We start from the raw sequence: 17,176 nt of genomic DNA, 5'->3' as shown, positions 1-17,176 counted from the left end.
TGATCAATAACACTTGTATCCAGATCAGCAACTGAGTATAAAAGGGACAGTGACATTTCTGTGTGGCGCGTCAGGTCACCAATGCACCGATTCATATGCCAAGGGGATATTTCTACGTTTAAAATTAGATTGGCGTCGACTGAATATAAACGATGGCTATTTATAAGAACGGGGCTGTTACTGAGACAATGTTATCGCCGTGTCCGAAGTTCAGACCGCTCACTGGTAATGTGCGTAAAGCTGCTGAATGCCGCGTCTCCAGGGGCCCAACTGGATTGAAAAAAAGGGATTGAGCGAGAGGGGGAATGTTGGACAGGGTTAAAGCCTGGAAGTCACAGTGGGGTCGAGTTACACACACACACACACTCACAAAAAAATCAGGTTGGGTCTCGGGAACCTTTTAATACCCATCTCCGCCCCCGTTTGAAGCGTCAGAGCACCAGCTCTCCAGGGGCTTTCAAACGCGGAGCCAGTCCACACGCTGCTCCAAACTTTACGCACGGACGTTCTCCTGTGGAAGGATTTTTCTCTGGATTCCGATGCGTTTCAGCTGAGGCGTCTTCTTCCTGAGATCTTTTCTGCCGATTGGAACAATCCCAGAGTTCTTTTCCCCCCTTTGAAATCTTGAAAAAAATAACTTTCTTATAGTTTAAAAGGCGCACTCCAGCAGACAGATGCAGTAGATCTAAAGACAAGTTACAAACATGAGCGGTGTGTTGAAGTGCCTGGTGTTGGCGCTCTGTATCAGCGCGCACAGGCTCTTGGCAGTGCCCCGCGTTGAGGAGGATGATGGATCCGCTGACAGTGCCTCGACTCTGGCCTTTGTGTTCGATGTTACCGGCTCCATGTACGACGATCTGAAACAGGTGATAGAAGGCGCCTCGCGGATCCTGGAGAAGACGCTGAGCCGGAGGACGAGACCCATCAAAAACTTTGTGCTGGTCCCCTTCCATGACCCAGGTACTGGTTCATCAAACACACTTTTAAGTAGTCAGCCTCTGTGACAGTGATGGTCTCGAAACTTTGAAAATTTTCACTGAATTGTTGTGCGTAATTATGATCCATTGCAACATGTAACAGCTCCAAAGCCAAAGTTTTGCACAGACTTCGTGAGACCCAGGCAAACACGACAGTTACGTAGTGTTAAGTGCCCTCATGTGATTTGAGTTTTCTCTCATTTGCAACATTTTACTGGCAAAGATCACACAAACAGCAGAGTGCAAACACATTTCAGAACCTGCAGCACATGGTGCAGCTCATATAGCGGCTTCATTAAAAGTCCACTGATATGGGACGGCACCAAGTCAAGCTGATACCAGCACTCAAAGCAGCACCCTGTGAGTCCAGGGGTTGGGAGTGGGACAGGTAAGGGTCCTCACTCACCTCCTGCGTCTCTCCTGCTATCTGGGAAAGCTGCAGCTTGAAAATAAGAGTGCCCTATGGGGGGAGGGTGTGTAAGCACTGATGAGAAACATATGCTGTCTGCTTGTGTGTAATTACCCCAATCACCCTCCCTCACTCACTCACCCCTCCTCACCCCACCCTGCTCCTCCTTCTCCTCCATCCGAGCCTCCGGAAAAACCCTCACACACCCCAGTTTTAGCCAGCCAGGGGGGTCGGGTCGGGGTGAGGCGGTGGTGGGTCTTCACTAACACCACACATTTTGTCTTGTGTTTAATGTGCCCTGCCCCTGGGGACCTTGTAAACTTCCAAGACTGCAAAGAGGCCACAGTGGCTGACAAGGAGGCGTGACAGTGCTGTCAGTGTTTTACAGGAGAGGGGGGTGGGGGGTGGGGGGGTGGGGGGGGACTTGAAAGCTTCGGCTGTTGGGAAATAGATTGAAAATGAGTCAGAAGTGTCATCAGCTGACGCACGTCTGCAAAAGCCCTGTATCATTAGTCCCACAAAGAATCTTCATAAAGTGATATCTGACAGTTGGAATAACAAGCAGGAGCACAGAGATCTCGAGGCTCCACCCTACCTGATGATGAGGGGCCCTCTCTGTAATAAGCTCAAGTTTGTGCACAGCAAAAACAATATGTTCTCTGTGCATTGCTTAATGTTTATTGTTCCATCGTTTGGTCCCAGAGGGCGTCCAACTAAGTGTCCCTTATCCATCATGCAGGGGTCTGCGGCTGCTGGAGACCCGAGGAGGTCACGGCAGCTTTAAAAAATAATTGTTCTGTCATCATCCAAACTCTGAGCACATTTCAGCGATTTGTGCAGAAACAAAAGCGTATCAATTTAATTTAGTCAGTGAACCAATCTTACCTCTCTTGTGTTGTGTGAGAATGATTTCCATGTCTTGCACAAAAGCTACGGAACACCACTCTGGTTCTGATCTGTTAGTTTGGGCTGATTCTGATGCCATAGATGCTTTTTCTCTTGTTCACAGAGGCTGAGCGAGAACAACTAAATCTCTTGTGTGGATAAACATGTTCTGTTGAGTTTGAAGAAGAATCCAGACCTGATGGTCCCGATTCTTTGATATATTAACAAAAACACAGCTTAGTAAATTCTTAACTTTGGGACTTGACAATTCTGCCTTTGTAAACCTGCAGAAATCGGTCCAGTGTCCATCACCACCGACCCAAAGAAGTTCCAGCAAGATCTGCAAGAGCTGTTTGTCCAGGTGGGAACAAGGACCTGTGAGATGATTCTTCTATAAGAGAGTATTGTTACCTCCACCAAGGAGGTTACGTTTTAATCAACATTTGTTTGTGTAGTTAGTAAGCAGGATTGCTCAAAAACTATTCAACCAATTTCCATCACAATTTGTGGAGGGGTGGGGCATGACTTAGAGAAGATCCCATCAAATGTTGGTGCCGATCTGGAGCAGGGGGCGGGATCCAGGAATTCTTTGTGAGATTGGACCCTTATCAACCTTTTCCTTGATTTCTCAGAGTAATTCATGGATCTTGATTCAAAAATCCATATCCATGAGCTTGTGGCATTTGGTGCAGATCCAAATACAAATCTGGATCTAGTCAATTTAAATGTGGTTTAGTGTTGGCAGAGGTATGCACTCTACTGAGTGCCATTCTAGTTCCATATAAATTCAATCATTTCCACGTGGGCTGCTGCTGCGTGAAACTATCGTGTTTAATTTTTTACCGGGCAGCAGCCACTGTAGCCACAAGGTGATTGTGATAATGGTATACACTATTATGTAGTGAAACGGTAGAGGAGAATCAGAGTCAGCAAGTTGACTCAGGAATGTGTTATAATGGCGAGTCCTATCCTGAATTAAACAAGCTTTTATGTACGAGTTCAATGTTTCTTAATTTTCAAAAGGTGTCTTGTTTTATTACCCCTGTAAAAATGACTTTAATGGGTATGATATTTTTTATATTTCCTGTTCAATTTGACTTTAGCTGTTTAATTATATTTTAAATTATATTCTAAAATGACAGAATTATGCTTGAGTTATTCAAGAGTAAAAAACAGTCTGAGTGAAGTGTAAGACGAGATGCTTAGAGTTTATTTCGTCCATCTGTGTTTGATCGTGTGTGATTCTGTCACTAAGGGAGGGGGCGACTGCCCTGAGATGAGTATCGGAGCCATAAAGAAAGCCTTGGAGGTGTCTCTGCCTGGATCCTTCATTTATGTCTTCACTGATGCCAGAGCCAAAGACTTCCGCCTGAAAAGAGATGTTCTGCAGCTGGTGCAGCTCCGTCAGTCACAGGTACACTCAGGGGACCTCACAGATCAGGGCTAGAGTCAGTATGAGAGCATTTTAATGCCAAATATCTGAGTCATTCAAATTGTACGATGGAGGTTCCTCCTCAGTCATATATAAATTATTTTAAATATGTTAAAATAGGCATTTCATTCCTCTCAAAGTTGAGAGTATTGTTGCCCTTTATCACATGCTGCAGTCAAAGGAATACAGTGACATGCTGTGAAAGATCTACATTCCAAGGAAGTTCCCCCAATGGTCAGCTGAGCAGGAGAAAGTCTCTTCAGTAGTGACTTGGTCTCAGCCCCTATGTTAAGCATGACAATGAACATTAGCGTCACTTTGGAGCAAAACTGAGAGTGATTCGGTGGAAAGCAAACACGACACAGTGGTAATCCTCTTAACTCTCCTGCCCCCTCCATTCCCAGGTGGTGTTTGTGTTGACTGGGGACTGCGGGGACCGCTCCCAGCCCGGCTACAGGGTTTACGAGGAGATCGCGGCCACCTCCTCTGGACAGATCTTTCACCTGGACAAGCAGCAGGTTAACGAGGTGAGAGCACGAGAGTCTCACTGCAGTGCAACTGAGAACACGGCAATGAGGAGAAAGTTACATTCACCGACTTTGTAATAAACCAGTAGAGCTCAGTGGGTTGTGTGGATATGAAAAGGGTTACATTCCCTAATAAAGAGGAGCAGCAGGAGCTGGAGAGAGAAAACACTGTCTGACTCACTGATGTAATAATAGCGATTTCATTTAGTGTAATCAAATAATTCCAACGGCGATATTAAACTTCCTGGTCACATGATACGGGTGAGCAACCCTTTTATAACGGAAGCAGTGTGTAACAGGAGCCGTGTCTGAGCAGCCAAAGACGGCGGGGGCTCACTTCCCAGGCAGACGTAAAAAGAAGCCAGAGTTTCCTCTGGAAGAGACACTGGTATCCTGCATGTCAACACAGGAGGTGCAGGCCGGGCAGCACCGGGCTGGAGCCAGCAGCTCTGTGCACTGGTGGCCCACTGAACCTCTGAACTCTGATACGTTTGTGTGGAGGGCGGGGGGTCTGTTTTGTGTCAAGTAAGGCTTTAACAGATGATGGCTGTGTGTGTGTGGCAGCTCCGTTCATTATCACTCCATAATCCTTAGAGCTGTTTAAAGGGTGTTTGAAAGTAATTTTGTTTTTGCTGTATAAAGGGAATAAGAAACTCACTCTGTCACACCTCGACCCCAGATGGCTTTGTGCTAAAGTAGCCTGGGGTTTTTTGACGTATTCGTGGTATACGGTTACATGTAAACATGTGCATACATATGGACCAAAAAATGTCTTGGATCCACATTGAATTACTTGGTGTCAGTCATTTTTAGACCTGTGTGATTATAGCTCTTGGGTGGCGTGCTTTTACCAAATTAATGCAAATCCTTTAATCCTTAAAAACCTCAGAAGCACTACAGATCTAACCAAAAATATTCCCCCTTAATAGCAGTTTAATAAAGTGGGGCCAAATCAAATATACCAAGTCTTTCTGCAGTCTCCAGGGGGAGAGCGGAGAGAAAACAGACTGCTTATTTTACTCTCTAATCCCAGGATATGATCTGTCATGGCTTCCCTCCTTCCAACACAGCTGCCCAGTGGTGTTTGGCTCCAAGGCCTCAGACAACAGTTCATTGTGACCTTGACGTATCGCACTCTTTACACTCTTTATATGTTTGACTGGATCTGATTAACCAGAGAGGCTGCTAACGAGAAGAGAAAACCACGTTTATGTGCTGTCAAACGGGGAATATGATCTGTGCTCTTCACAGCGCTGATGCCATCCGTCATCTGTAGCCTGAAGTGCTGATTGGAAATAAGGGCTGGAATGTTTTAGCCTTCAGAAACATGCGTTTAGAGCAGCATGTAAATGAAAATGCAGTTCTGCATTGTGGGCTCTCAGCAAGTTGTTCTGTGCGCTCAGCTCAAATGCCTTGAAGAGTCGTTTATGACTTCGTCCTCATGCTTTCCTCATTATCTGGATGCAGTTGTGCGTTCAGGGGCTGGTAAAGCTTGTCAGACATAAAATAAAACACAGGTAACATTTATCTTCAGTTGTCTTCCGGAGTGTGTTAAACAAAAGGCACCGTTCGAAATATAGGAACCTTTTTCAAATACAGACCAAAATGTGACAGGAAAAGCTTCGACAGGTGTGTCCCAAGTCTCACTGAGAAGCAGCAGGGCCTCCGTCTGTGACTGATTTGCTCTAACAACCTTGATGTGTAGTGGGACATCTTCCTGCAAAGGCCAGCGGTTGCAGAGTTAAAAAACCCGGGCAAGGACTAAGCTGACCCTGCCCACCGGGAGGTCTGGAGTCAAGCTGCTCTGCTAAACCGCAGACCATCTATTTGTTCTGCTGGCGACATACCTGGGCCAGTGAGGAAGAACACAGCATCACCCCAGCCCCATGCTTTCTCTGGCCCATCTGTCATGCATGCTTCTATAAATAGCAAAGGGGGCTCTTTCCTATAGCAGCCCTTATGGCCCGTTGAGCTAAGACTCGCCGGATGATGTTTCACAGGACTTAAAATCCCCTGCATTCCCTGTGGTTGAGGAAAGGAGTGGCTGCAGAACTCAGCGTGCTCCTGGAGACCCACCGTAGCCCGGACAGCTCATCGTCCCCACCTCCGTGCTCCACTTCCTTTTATCTGAGGTCTAAGGGCAGAGCGATGCCCGCTGCTCTCCACTCTCTTGCTTAAGTAGACACTGTCCTGAGGCAGATGTAGGTCACTCCTGAGCAGTTTCCTGCCCTGCTGGTGATGGCTGCACATGTGGCAGACATTACAGCTGTTTCCAGTTGTTAAAAAAAAAAGGGCAAAGTGAACCAGCTGTTCTCAGCGGCCAGCAGACCTGATAGACAAAAAGCTGAGGCTTAATAATGAAGTTATCAAAGGCTTAATAATGAAGTTATCAAAGGCTTACCTCCTTTCAGTTTTTCGTAAATGTCTTAAAACGTGTTGCCGTTGGCTCGATCTCCAAGCGCCCGCTGCAGACATGTTTCATTGCAGACGCAGCTCTGCTTTAATGCCTCTCAGCACAAGGTCAAAACAAATACTAGACAGCAGTTGCTTGTTAAGCGTTAGGAAGATGGAAGACATTTGGTCCATGCAGCCACTGAAACGATACTGTGAAATGCCAATAGCTTTTGCTGCTTCTGTTCCATTTTAGAGGAGACAAAAGGAAAACTGTGTTCTCAGTCAAAGTATGATGATGATAATACCCAGAGGGTGAAGCACCTGTCAAGACTGAAATTCTATAGCGTCTGATATTTCTCTGGAAAACCACCAAGGTATATACTCTGGTCTAAGTTAGGTTTGGTTTTACCATTATATATAATCAAACTGTCCAACATTATTTTATATTTCAGACGTGGTGAAGGGACCCATTTAAGATGAAAGCCTCCCACATCCCTAACGTGCTGCTATCTGACCTCATCTGGCTTCTGAATCTTATCCAATTCAGCAGAAAAGTGGGGAAACAGCCACTTCTGTCCAAAACTGATCCTTAAATTAGCCAGGTTGATTTTGTGGAATATGAACTTTAAGGGGTATTTCCAAAACAAAGGCACATCTCCCCGCATTCACCACTGCTTTCTACTCCGAGGAACAAGCCTCATGATTCATGAAAGCTGTGCTGCGGGAGGGGGATGGCTGGCTGACAGACTTCCACTGCGAGAGACACTCTTCTGGGAATGCATGCTTGAGAGTGCAGAAAACTGTATGTTATCAGTTTGACAGTTGAGCTGTTTCACTTTTCCTTTGTTTAGGCAAAATCCCTCCGAGGGATACTTCTGCAATGAAAGAATAGTCCGGAGACAAGGAGCAGCCTGCTGTTTGGGCAGGGAAGGGGGTGACAGGGGTTCAGTCAAAGGTCTTAACGGCATCCTTCCTGTGCTTGTTCCATCTTTCTAGGTTGAAAGAGGATCCCTGAAAGTTTGAGTTTGAAAGATTCCAGTCTCAGCCACCGACAAATGTGTTTTCCACCAGCATGACATTTCTCCTTTACGGGTTGTAATGGCGTTTTTTTTCCCCTCCTTCCAGGTTTTAAAGTGGGTTGAGGAGACAATTCAGGCATTGAAGGTCCACCTGCTGTCCTCTAACCATGAAAGTGCGCAAGAGAACAAGTGGGAAGTGCCCTTTGACCCCAGCCTCAGAGAGGTCACCGTGTCACTAAGTGGACCAGCCCCACAAATCGAGCTCAGTGATCCATTTGGTAAACTCCACATTTATATCCTTTTCCCAAAATCAATTTACATTGCCCTAAAATAAGTAAAGACATATTTCACACTGAAATCTTCCTGTTCCTTTAGGTCGAGTAGTTGGAGTGGAGCAGGGCCTTCAAGAGCTGTTGAACATTCCCAACTCCGCACGCATTGTCAACCTGAAGTTTCCCAGACCTGGAGCATGGAAACTGAAGGTACCTCTTTGGAGAATAATTCATAAATCTTGTATCTTGGACAGTTGTATGACAGTTGACTAATTTAATACTTCTCCTATTTCTAAAGGTGAGCTGCAGCGGGCGTCATACTCTGAGGGTCACAGGAGTCAGCAATCTTGACTTCCGGGCTGGCTTTTCCAGTGTACCAGTTTCTGAATTCAACCAAACCAGGGAAAGGCCAGTTAAAGGTGCCTGGCATATTTATTTGAGCATCTTTAGGCTTATTTCAACGGGAATACCCACAGCAGATGAGCTCATGGTGACCTTTCTTCATCTCCCCCAGGACTTCCAGCCCATGTTTTACTGAACTGTACTGGCCTGAAGCCTCCTGGTCAGCTGAGCCACGTGGAGCTTATGTCAGGCTCAGGACGCTCGTTGCGCACAATCCCCGTACCGCTGCCCTCTGACCTTGGCCAACAAGGACTGTGGAGTCTCCCGGAGTTCCGCACTCCCTCTCAGAGCTTCTTCATCAAGGTGACAGGCAAAGACGAGGAGAGCTACCGCTTCCAGAGGCTGTCTAGTGTCTCTTACACCAACATCATTCCAGGCAAGACAACTCACCCCCACCCCCTCCCTGCAGACACATCTCACCAAAGCCACTCCACAGTGTCTCTCACACCTCATTAATCTCTCCTAAGACCTTTAACCTTTCCTTCCTCTCCTGTAGATCCCCCAGCTGTGAGCATGCCTGATGTGGTGAAGGGTTTCTACATGCAGCCCACTGTGATCGCCTGCTCCGTGGAGAGCGACGTTCCCTACAGGCTCAGATTTAGCAGAAGTGGGAGTACTCTGGGAGAGGAGAAGTTCTTTCAGTGAGTTTTTCGCTCTTCTTCTGGTTCCCCCAGATGCTGTAGCTTCATGAGCCCATTACTTGTAGTAAAAACAGCAATTAGGTCAGTTAGCACGTCTGTAGAGCATTAGTGCTGCTTGACTCAAGCTTTATTGGCTCATCTGTAAGGAAACAGGTATTCAAATACAGTTTGAGGTCATTACATGTTTGGTTGTGTCATCTCCAGAATTAACAAAGTGCTTATTCTTTCGTGGCTCTGACACTCTGCCTTGAATTACATTCAAATACAAATTAAGCTTATGTGCATTGAAAACTATTTCCAGTGTGTGTGAGTGCCAGATATACTAATTGAATGTGATGTAAAATGGGCTCTTGTTGCGATTGTCATACTCCAGCCAACGAACCAAGCGTGTCTTTGTATCAGGAACTCTGCCATAGCATCATGGGAGATTGCCCACGCCTCAGCCGAGGATGAGGGCCATTATGAGTGCATTGCGCAAAGCAGCGCAGGACAGGGACGTGCCTTAACCCAGTTGACTGTTCGAGGTATAACACTCAAACACTAATACACGCATGCACACATACACACGCATTCACAGTCATCATTTTGCACAAATGGATCACAGTTGCAGCAAAGCTTTGAAATCAGTTCCAAACATTTTTCTTAAATTCATGGCTAAAACATCAAGGTGATACAAAGCAGGCCAGTACAAACATTTGGATGCAAAAGTAAACTTTATCCGTACTGTTTGTATCACAGCTGATAACACAAGTTTGATGTTTTGGTTGTGTTTCAAACAGAGCCTCCTCCGGTCCTGAAGCCGGCAGTCAATGTGACTGCCGTGGTGGGAGGCGTCGCTGTGCTGTCCTGCCAGGTAGAGGGATCCATGCGCCACAACTTGACCTGGCACCACATGGATCATACCATTCGAGCCCGCGCAGGAAGAGTGAAGCTCCTGCCGGACTCGTCCCTGCAGGTCAATGGCGTGCAGCCTCAGGATGCTGGGGAGTACCACTGTGTGGCCACCAACGCCCACGGAGATAGCAGAATCAATGTGTGGCTTCTCGTCCCAGGTACGGTAGGACGATACCCCGCAGGCCATAATGCTTAACCGCTTAACACACTGAGGGCCTCATGGCTCCTCTCAGGCGCCCGTCATCTGTTTTCCATTATATGCTCAACCTCCTCGCAGTCAGATCGAGCCACTTCCTCATCAGAAAATGTTTCCCATCAGAACCAAGTGATGCATGTTGAAAAGAGTGGCTTCATTTCAAACTTGTCCTCCCTGTGATCCAGGAGTCATAATGTCAGACATGAAGTTCTTGGTAATTGCATTGAAGCGCACATCATTAGGAGCTTAACGCTTGATGGGGAAGTTGTAAATGACATCATGCAGCACTGACGAGACCCTGAGTCACTTGCCTCTGTTTGACTCCACTTCTAGAGGCTCCTTCTGTGGCGGTTCACCCACAGAGCCAGGCTTTCTCCCGAGGGGACGAGATCCGCCTCGTCTGCTCGGCGTCCGGCTCCCCCCCGCCCCAGCTGTTCTGGAGCCATGGAAACATCCTCCTCACTAATCGGCCGAGGTAAGGGAACTCTCAGCCCACTCAACACCTCCGGCGCAGCGGAGTCAGAGTCATTATATTCAACTTCAACAACATCAGCTTCCACATCTTGTTTGCATCACTTTGTAAATTTACATCTACTGATCTGAGTTTTTTTTGTTGCGTGTTACATGTCTCAATATGTAAAAGTTGATGTATTCAAAATACATGTCTCCCATGATATCCAAGAATCAAATTGAAACAAATGGGAGTTCTCACGATTGTATAAAACAGGCTGAGTATAAACCAGCATGGAGTTCTGACCATTGGAGGGGCCCTCCCAGAGGATGCTGGGAACTACACTTGTCGGGCAACCAATGAGGTTGGAACTGCTTCTCAATCCGTGTCACTGACTTTCGCAGGTGAGTCAACATTATTCCTGTAGAAGACAGACGGTGCCTGTGAGATTACCTTTTTTTGTTGAAATTAACAGTATGGAATCATTTATTTAGATTTCTGTCCTGAATAGTATTTTTTTGTCTGTGTCGTTGACTATTCCTTAGCAACATTTGTCCTGAATTAATCCCTGAATAGTATCCATTGTGAGTGGAGCTCTGGCTTTGAGTAGAGCACAAGCAAGTTGTGGCCACCCGCTGCCTTGTCTCACACAATAGGAGATTTCTCTCCTTGCTTTGTGAGTGCTGACAGTTGTAAGCCTGAAGTTTCAGTCATGGCTGTCAGTTAGTCGTTGACAGACACTTCAACACTGATGGACTGTGGCAGCCTCTTCCTGGGGCATGCTGGTTTTATGCACACTTTTGTCTCTGAATGTCATTTTTAACAACATTAATCTTCCAAGGCAGTAAGAGCCTGGTAAAATAGATAATTCCTTCCTCGCGGCTCTGCTGTCTACCTTTTCCAAAAGCATCTATCCCTGCTCTGTTGACACAAAATGTGTATTAATGTAAGTTTTAAAATTACTGGGACTGTCCTAACACTGCAGGAAAAACGAATTAATTTCTATAAATTATGAATCCTTATAAATTTGAACTTCTCCTTTTTATTTTTTACTCCAGAGGTGCCGAGGATAACAGTGACACAACAGATTGTACTTGTGTCTGTCGGTGGCGATGCGACTCTAGAGTGTCAAGCCACGGGCGTTCCCTCTCCCCTCGTGCACTGGTTCAAAGGTTAGTTGAGGTCAAAGAGAGTGTTCACACATCGACATGACTGTGGGGATGTCCATGTTAGAGACCGGCTTGTTCTATTTGCGTTTCCAGGTGAGCTTGAGGTTGGCTCTGCTCCTTTCGTTGAGCAGGACATTCACCGGGGCACCCTGCACATTCGAGGGGTGCAGGAGGTGGACGCCGGCCAGTACGGCTGTGTGGCCAGCAGCTCTGCTGGTAGCTCTGCTGGCACTGTCACTCTGGAGGTTGGAGGTTAGACCACATGTCAATATTACTCTTGAAGCTTATTTTTCTCTCAAATATACGCAAAGGAAACTCCATCTTACACCACCATTTCCTCCACAGGGGAGCCATTGTTCTCTGAGGCACCGGCCGACGTGGCAGCTAACGTAGGCGAGAATATCACTCTGCCCTGCGTGGCCCGAGGTTTCCCGCAGCCAACGGTGACCTGGCACCGACAGGACGGCAGACAGATCATCGCGAGTATGGACGGCCACAGCAGAACCACGCAGCTGGAGAACGGCCATCTTTTAATCCAGAGTGAGTTATCAATGAAAAACTGCCCCAGTGAAGAAGTTCAGTCCAATACCGCTTACTGGTTGCATTCAACTGACATAACTCACTGACCTGTTGAATATGGAGGAGGTGCAAACTTTTTTTCTATAAAAAAGAGTGCATGTGTGTGTGTGGGGGGGTCTATTACAGTGTAACTGTACAAATATCCACTGTGGCTTTCGAGATAATAATCATTCTGCAGGAGCAGCTTAGTGTCCCTTCCTCCATTTGAGTGTCCTTCAGCATGAGATTTGAATCTCATCTGTGCAAGTTGTGAACTGTGAGGCAGCTCAGCTTGCATATGACTAATGTCGACTGCTGAAGGTGATCCTTTGTGCACCTGAGACTCAATGTTTACACAGGGTGTAACATTATATAGGAGAGTAACAGACATTTTGCATGTGGTGCTTCTGTGAGTGTTTCCATTTGTGGCTGCCGTCTGACCCAATTAGCTTAATTTGCTGCAGATGGCTTTATTATAATAATTTTTTTTTACCTGCCATTGTCTAAGAAATTGTCTCTGATTAATGTCACCAACTCTTTAAATATATGTCTGGCTATCAAAACACACAAACTGAATGATGTGTACATCCTCCAACATGTGATCTCCTGTGGAATTTACAGAGTGGGACATTTGTGTCGGCAGGCCAGCAGCTGAGCCAGAGCCATGAATCCCTTTTTTTTCTATTTTGAACTCTTAATCATAGCCAAGTCAAACCAATAATACCACTTATTATTGAGCAGAGGACTTAACTGCCATTAGCATGGATTTCTTTGGGAGATTAAGTGTTTTCTTTGTCAGTGAGTGAAGACATGCTGCGTGCTGTCAGATCTATAAAGAGTGATGTTGAAGTAAGGGCTGTTTCACTGTGTTTGACTGCAGGTGTCTGGCTGGATGATGAGGGGCTCTACATCTGTGAGGCCAAGAACCAGTTTGGAACCAGCAAAACTGAGGCCAGAGTTACTGTCACTGGACTGCGTACGCTTAAAGGCTCTCTTCTTTTTTACAAACAGTGGCATTAACTACAAATCCCTCTTTAAATACTTTCCTGCTCTTGTTTACTACTTACATATGTCGTTTCACTTGCTTTTCATGCAGAGCCCCCAGTCTTGGCTCATGGTGCACCAATCATTACCACTGGTGTTGGTCAGTCCCTGAGTATTCCCTGCATGCTGCTGGATGGAATACCTCTTCCAGAAAGACATTGGTCCCAAAATGGAAAACCTGTAAGACTAATATTTAAATGAACTGTGCACACACATAATCTCTGTCTTCCTGTGTGACAGAAAGTATTTTTGTCTTTTTGCACAGGTTCAGCTAAATGGGAGGATGTTCCTGAGGAGCGATGGCAGTCTATACATTGCAAGAACAACCCCAGAGGATACTGGGACGTACGTCTGCACTGCTGTGAATGTAGCAGGCTCCATGAACATCACAGTCACCCTGGAGGTCCAAGGTAAGACAAGATGTTAAAGGAATAGACAAGACATTTTGAAATCCTATACACTTTCTTGCCGAGAGTGAGAGTGACGTCAACCACCTGTGTATATCTGCTTATCTTGTTGTAGAAGGTATTAGTGAACTTGAGGTGTTGATGGGTCTTTAGCTCCACTCAGTATTTACTGCTTGAGAACTACCATGGTACAATGCTAATGTTGCTAGCAGCAGATTGGTAAATTTCACTGAGACTCAGTGATACAAATCAGCTGCATTTACATGCTTATATTTCAGCAAGCAGATATAATTTTCGCCTGCTCTAATTATGTGGCTTACTGTGGATAAAGGCTTGTTATAAATATTGTGGAAATTCAAAACCATAATGAATTCGTGTACATCTTTCTGCTAAAGCACTTTGGCTGCATGTCATCACAGCTTGGGGTTTGACAATCTTTGACAAATTTGAACACAGACAGCCGCGCACAGCTGTCGCAACACAACACACACACAATAATGAGAAGACTCTTGCAAAAGCTCTTTTTATGTGAATGAGCCTTTAGTCTTCACACTGACATAAAAGTGGTCTCTCTTCTTATCTAACGTCTAAATAGGATTATATATAAAACAAGAATGGCACCACGTAAAGCGCAAACACTACCAAGGCACAACAGTCAAATGTTAATGTCAAAGGCACGCTCTAAAATTAAAGTGAAAAATATTTTTTAGCAGATCTACAACGGAAATTTAATGGGTTCTTCCTTTGCCCATGTCCCATCCTTCTCCCGCTTTTGTGAGAATCTGTTCAATAGTTTTTACATAATCCTGCTGATAACAAACCAACATGCAAACAGACAAGCAAACAAAAGGACAGGGGTGAAAACACAACCTCCTTCAGGTAAAGCATCAAGCTATTCCTAAAGTTTCCATTCTGAATACAGTTCCTCCATGTAAGAGACCCTGGCAGGTGCGGACCACAGGTATGGACAGTCAGGCAACTATGTGCTGACTCAGCTTGGAAACAACAATATGTCAATGACTTGACCACCTGCTGTCATCATAGTGAGAGGGTTCATTTACTGCAAGCTTTGATGAAAGGGACATTTTGTTCATAGACACGTAATGACAGACGGGCCAGATTATAGTTATCATCAGGTTTGTAATGAAGAAATGCCTCAAGGGCCATTACCGCCAGCCGGCTGTTGTCAGTGATAATGACGTGAGTCTGCTTCTTCATGAACAGTCAGACAGCTGTGTGCTTTGTGATCTCCTTCTTCTACAGTGCCCCCCGAGATCAACGCCGGTCCGTACCACTACATAGCCAACGAAGGCGTGGACATCACACTGTCGTGCGAGGCCAGTGGGGTTCCCAAGCCAAATGTTGTCTGGTCCAAGGTAAGATGTTACACTTGCAGTGAAAATCAGCATTTAAATGATTTAAATGATCTATTTTTGGCTGCATCCCAGACACTCATGCATGACTAAATGGGTAGTTCTGATTCCCACAGCATGAGAGAGGAACATTTCATCATTACAGTTTGTAAATAGCTGCCGAGATAAAAAAACATGTTAAGCATGTTACAGTCAAACAACAATGCCCAGGACTGTGCTGGTGAGGGGATGTAGATTTAAGTTAACTGCTAACGTAATGAACATGTGTATGTTCATAGTGATGATATTAGTAATGATAATCTTGGTGTATCTGTGGGAAATCAACACCTCGGCTCTTCTTAACCTTCACTACTGTGAAGGATCTGGCTCCACAAGACATCAAGAGATGGCAGATGGATATTCTGGCTTCATTTTTGTACAGAGAGACTAAATGGAGACATGTCATCCGTCTTTATTTAAAGTCTAGCACCAAGACCCTCTGTTTATATCTGAGATCTTCGTGTTGGCAAATGGGCAAATTAGGTAGCAAAATTGCATTAAAATGAAAATGTATTATTTAAATTATTTGAATTGCTTTGAAGGCTCTAAACACTATCTTCCATTCCACTTTATCAAGCACTTGTAGCACGTATCACTTTGAATACAATTATTTGCACACATATCTAGCAAGTTTTTCCTCCTACACTTCTGTTTCTCAGATTTCCGAAACCAACAATAACAGTTGCAATCAGGACTTGATTAAACTGAACATGAACGGGTGTAACCATGGCAACGTTACTTTATTGTTGCCTGACTGGTAGAAATCGCAGTGTTTTATTGTACCTTAGAAATCTATTTAAAACCTTTCTCGCAGCACCTTCCAGTACAAGAGTGATGCAAGCAGCTGTTTCCAAATGGTCATATATAGATAACCATATAATAAAGTTAGGCAGTGCAATCATTAAGAGCGAAATAAACAGCACGCTACCCTTCTACATTGAATGTAAAAAGCTATTTCATGTTCACAGCAAGTGCGTATGCATCAGACCGCGTTCTCATGTGCACGTAAACAGAGATCCAGAGTGATGCTCAGTTATTACATTAGACATAAAAAGGTCTGGCTTTAAACCTTAAACTAAACTTTGTGTGCCTCCGCTATTGTATAAACAGCTTTTATCTGCAGTATAATGTTTCTGCTGTTCCTCTACAGGGGAGGCAGCCTGTGCTCAGGGACCGCTCCTCACTTCAGTATGATCTTGATGGATACCTCCACATCCCCCATCCCACCATCGAGGATGCAGGTATCTACATCTGCACCGCCACCAGTTCCGTGGGCTACGCCAGCCGTGAGATCCAGCTCAGTGTCAACAGTAAGGACGAATAAATGTTTGTCACAGTCACCCAAACATAGCAGGCTTTGACCTCTGTCTAATAATATTCACGGACCCAAAAATATTTTGGGAGAAACAAAGCAGTTTGATGAATGTGCCTTTTGGAATTTTCTTACAACTTCTTGCCCTCTTCCTTAGCCATGCCCACGATAATGGGTGTGAGCGACCATGACAACAAAGTGAAGATGACAGCAGAGGTGGGAACAGAGGTTGTTCTTCCGTGCGAAGCCCAGGGGAGTCCATCCCCACTCGTCATATGGAGCAGAAACGGGCATCCCATCCCCCCCGTCACAGCTGGGTAAGAGGAAGTCATACGTAACTCTGGCGACGATGCCGTAAAATGAGTGAAACATCATGTAACAACAGACTGACTTCCCCTTCCCTCTGACTTTAGCTAACGTCTGACTCAGCTTTTACAAGAGCCTCTGACTGAAGCTGCAAGACAGAGTTACTGCACATGTCTGGAGTTTATTTGCTGATGCCTCGTGAAGGGCAGTTAGACAGAGGCAGCTACAGTCTGTCGCTGAGCTGTGTGCAGCCTAAACTGAGCAGGAACATCTGGTCCCTCATGGTTCACTGACTCCCAGCTTTCATGTGTGGTCACTGTGGGTGCAGACTGGCCGCTTGAGTCGGGACACAGAGGATGGATGACAGACACATGTTTTGGGGCAGACACCAGACTGAATGGTTTTGGGTTGATAGAAGAAAGATGGGGGGGGGGGGGGGGGGGGGGGGGGGGGGGGGGGGGGCTGATAC

The 17,176-nt window shown here is 45.6% G+C and overlaps 1 protein-coding gene across 1 annotated transcript in view; it reads left to right on the top strand.

Annotated features, from left to right (window-relative positions):
* Positions 1-704: 704 nt before the first annotated feature.
* hmcn2 (hemicentin 2) overlaps positions 705-17,176 on the top strand; it is a 45,871-nt gene continuing 29,399 nt past the window's right edge. The window contains exons 1-22 of the mRNA XM_062385001.1: positions 705-960; positions 2,562-2,632; positions 3,527-3,685; positions 4,108-4,230; positions 7,750-7,921; positions 8,019-8,125; positions 8,214-8,334; positions 8,430-8,693; positions 8,814-8,958; positions 9,361-9,482; positions 9,738-10,010; positions 10,382-10,523; positions 10,776-10,903; positions 11,558-11,671; positions 11,762-11,920; positions 12,014-12,208; positions 13,107-13,202; positions 13,323-13,450; positions 13,536-13,680; positions 14,941-15,053; positions 16,240-16,399; positions 16,559-16,718. Of these exons, the coding sequence (XP_062240985.1) occupies positions 705-960; positions 2,562-2,632; positions 3,527-3,685; positions 4,108-4,230; positions 7,750-7,921; positions 8,019-8,125; positions 8,214-8,334; positions 8,430-8,693; positions 8,814-8,958; positions 9,361-9,482; positions 9,738-10,010; positions 10,382-10,523; positions 10,776-10,903; positions 11,558-11,671; positions 11,762-11,920; positions 12,014-12,208; positions 13,107-13,202; positions 13,323-13,450; positions 13,536-13,680; positions 14,941-15,053; positions 16,240-16,399; positions 16,559-16,718 (3,353 nt within the window). The remainder of the gene's footprint in view (positions 961-2,561; positions 2,633-3,526; positions 3,686-4,107; positions 4,231-7,749; positions 7,922-8,018; positions 8,126-8,213; positions 8,335-8,429; positions 8,694-8,813; positions 8,959-9,360; positions 9,483-9,737; positions 10,011-10,381; positions 10,524-10,775; positions 10,904-11,557; positions 11,672-11,761; positions 11,921-12,013; positions 12,209-13,106; positions 13,203-13,322; positions 13,451-13,535; positions 13,681-14,940; positions 15,054-16,239; positions 16,400-16,558; positions 16,719-17,176) is intronic.

Source organism: Platichthys flesus, chromosome 3, assembly GCF_949316205.1.
Source record: "Platichthys flesus chromosome 3, fPlaFle2.1, whole genome shotgun sequence".
NCBI lineage: Eukaryota > Metazoa > Chordata > Actinopteri > Pleuronectiformes > Pleuronectidae > Platichthys > Platichthys flesus.
The sequence above is the reverse complement of the archived record's forward strand: the minus strand, read 5'-3'. Positions and strand labels throughout refer to the sequence as shown.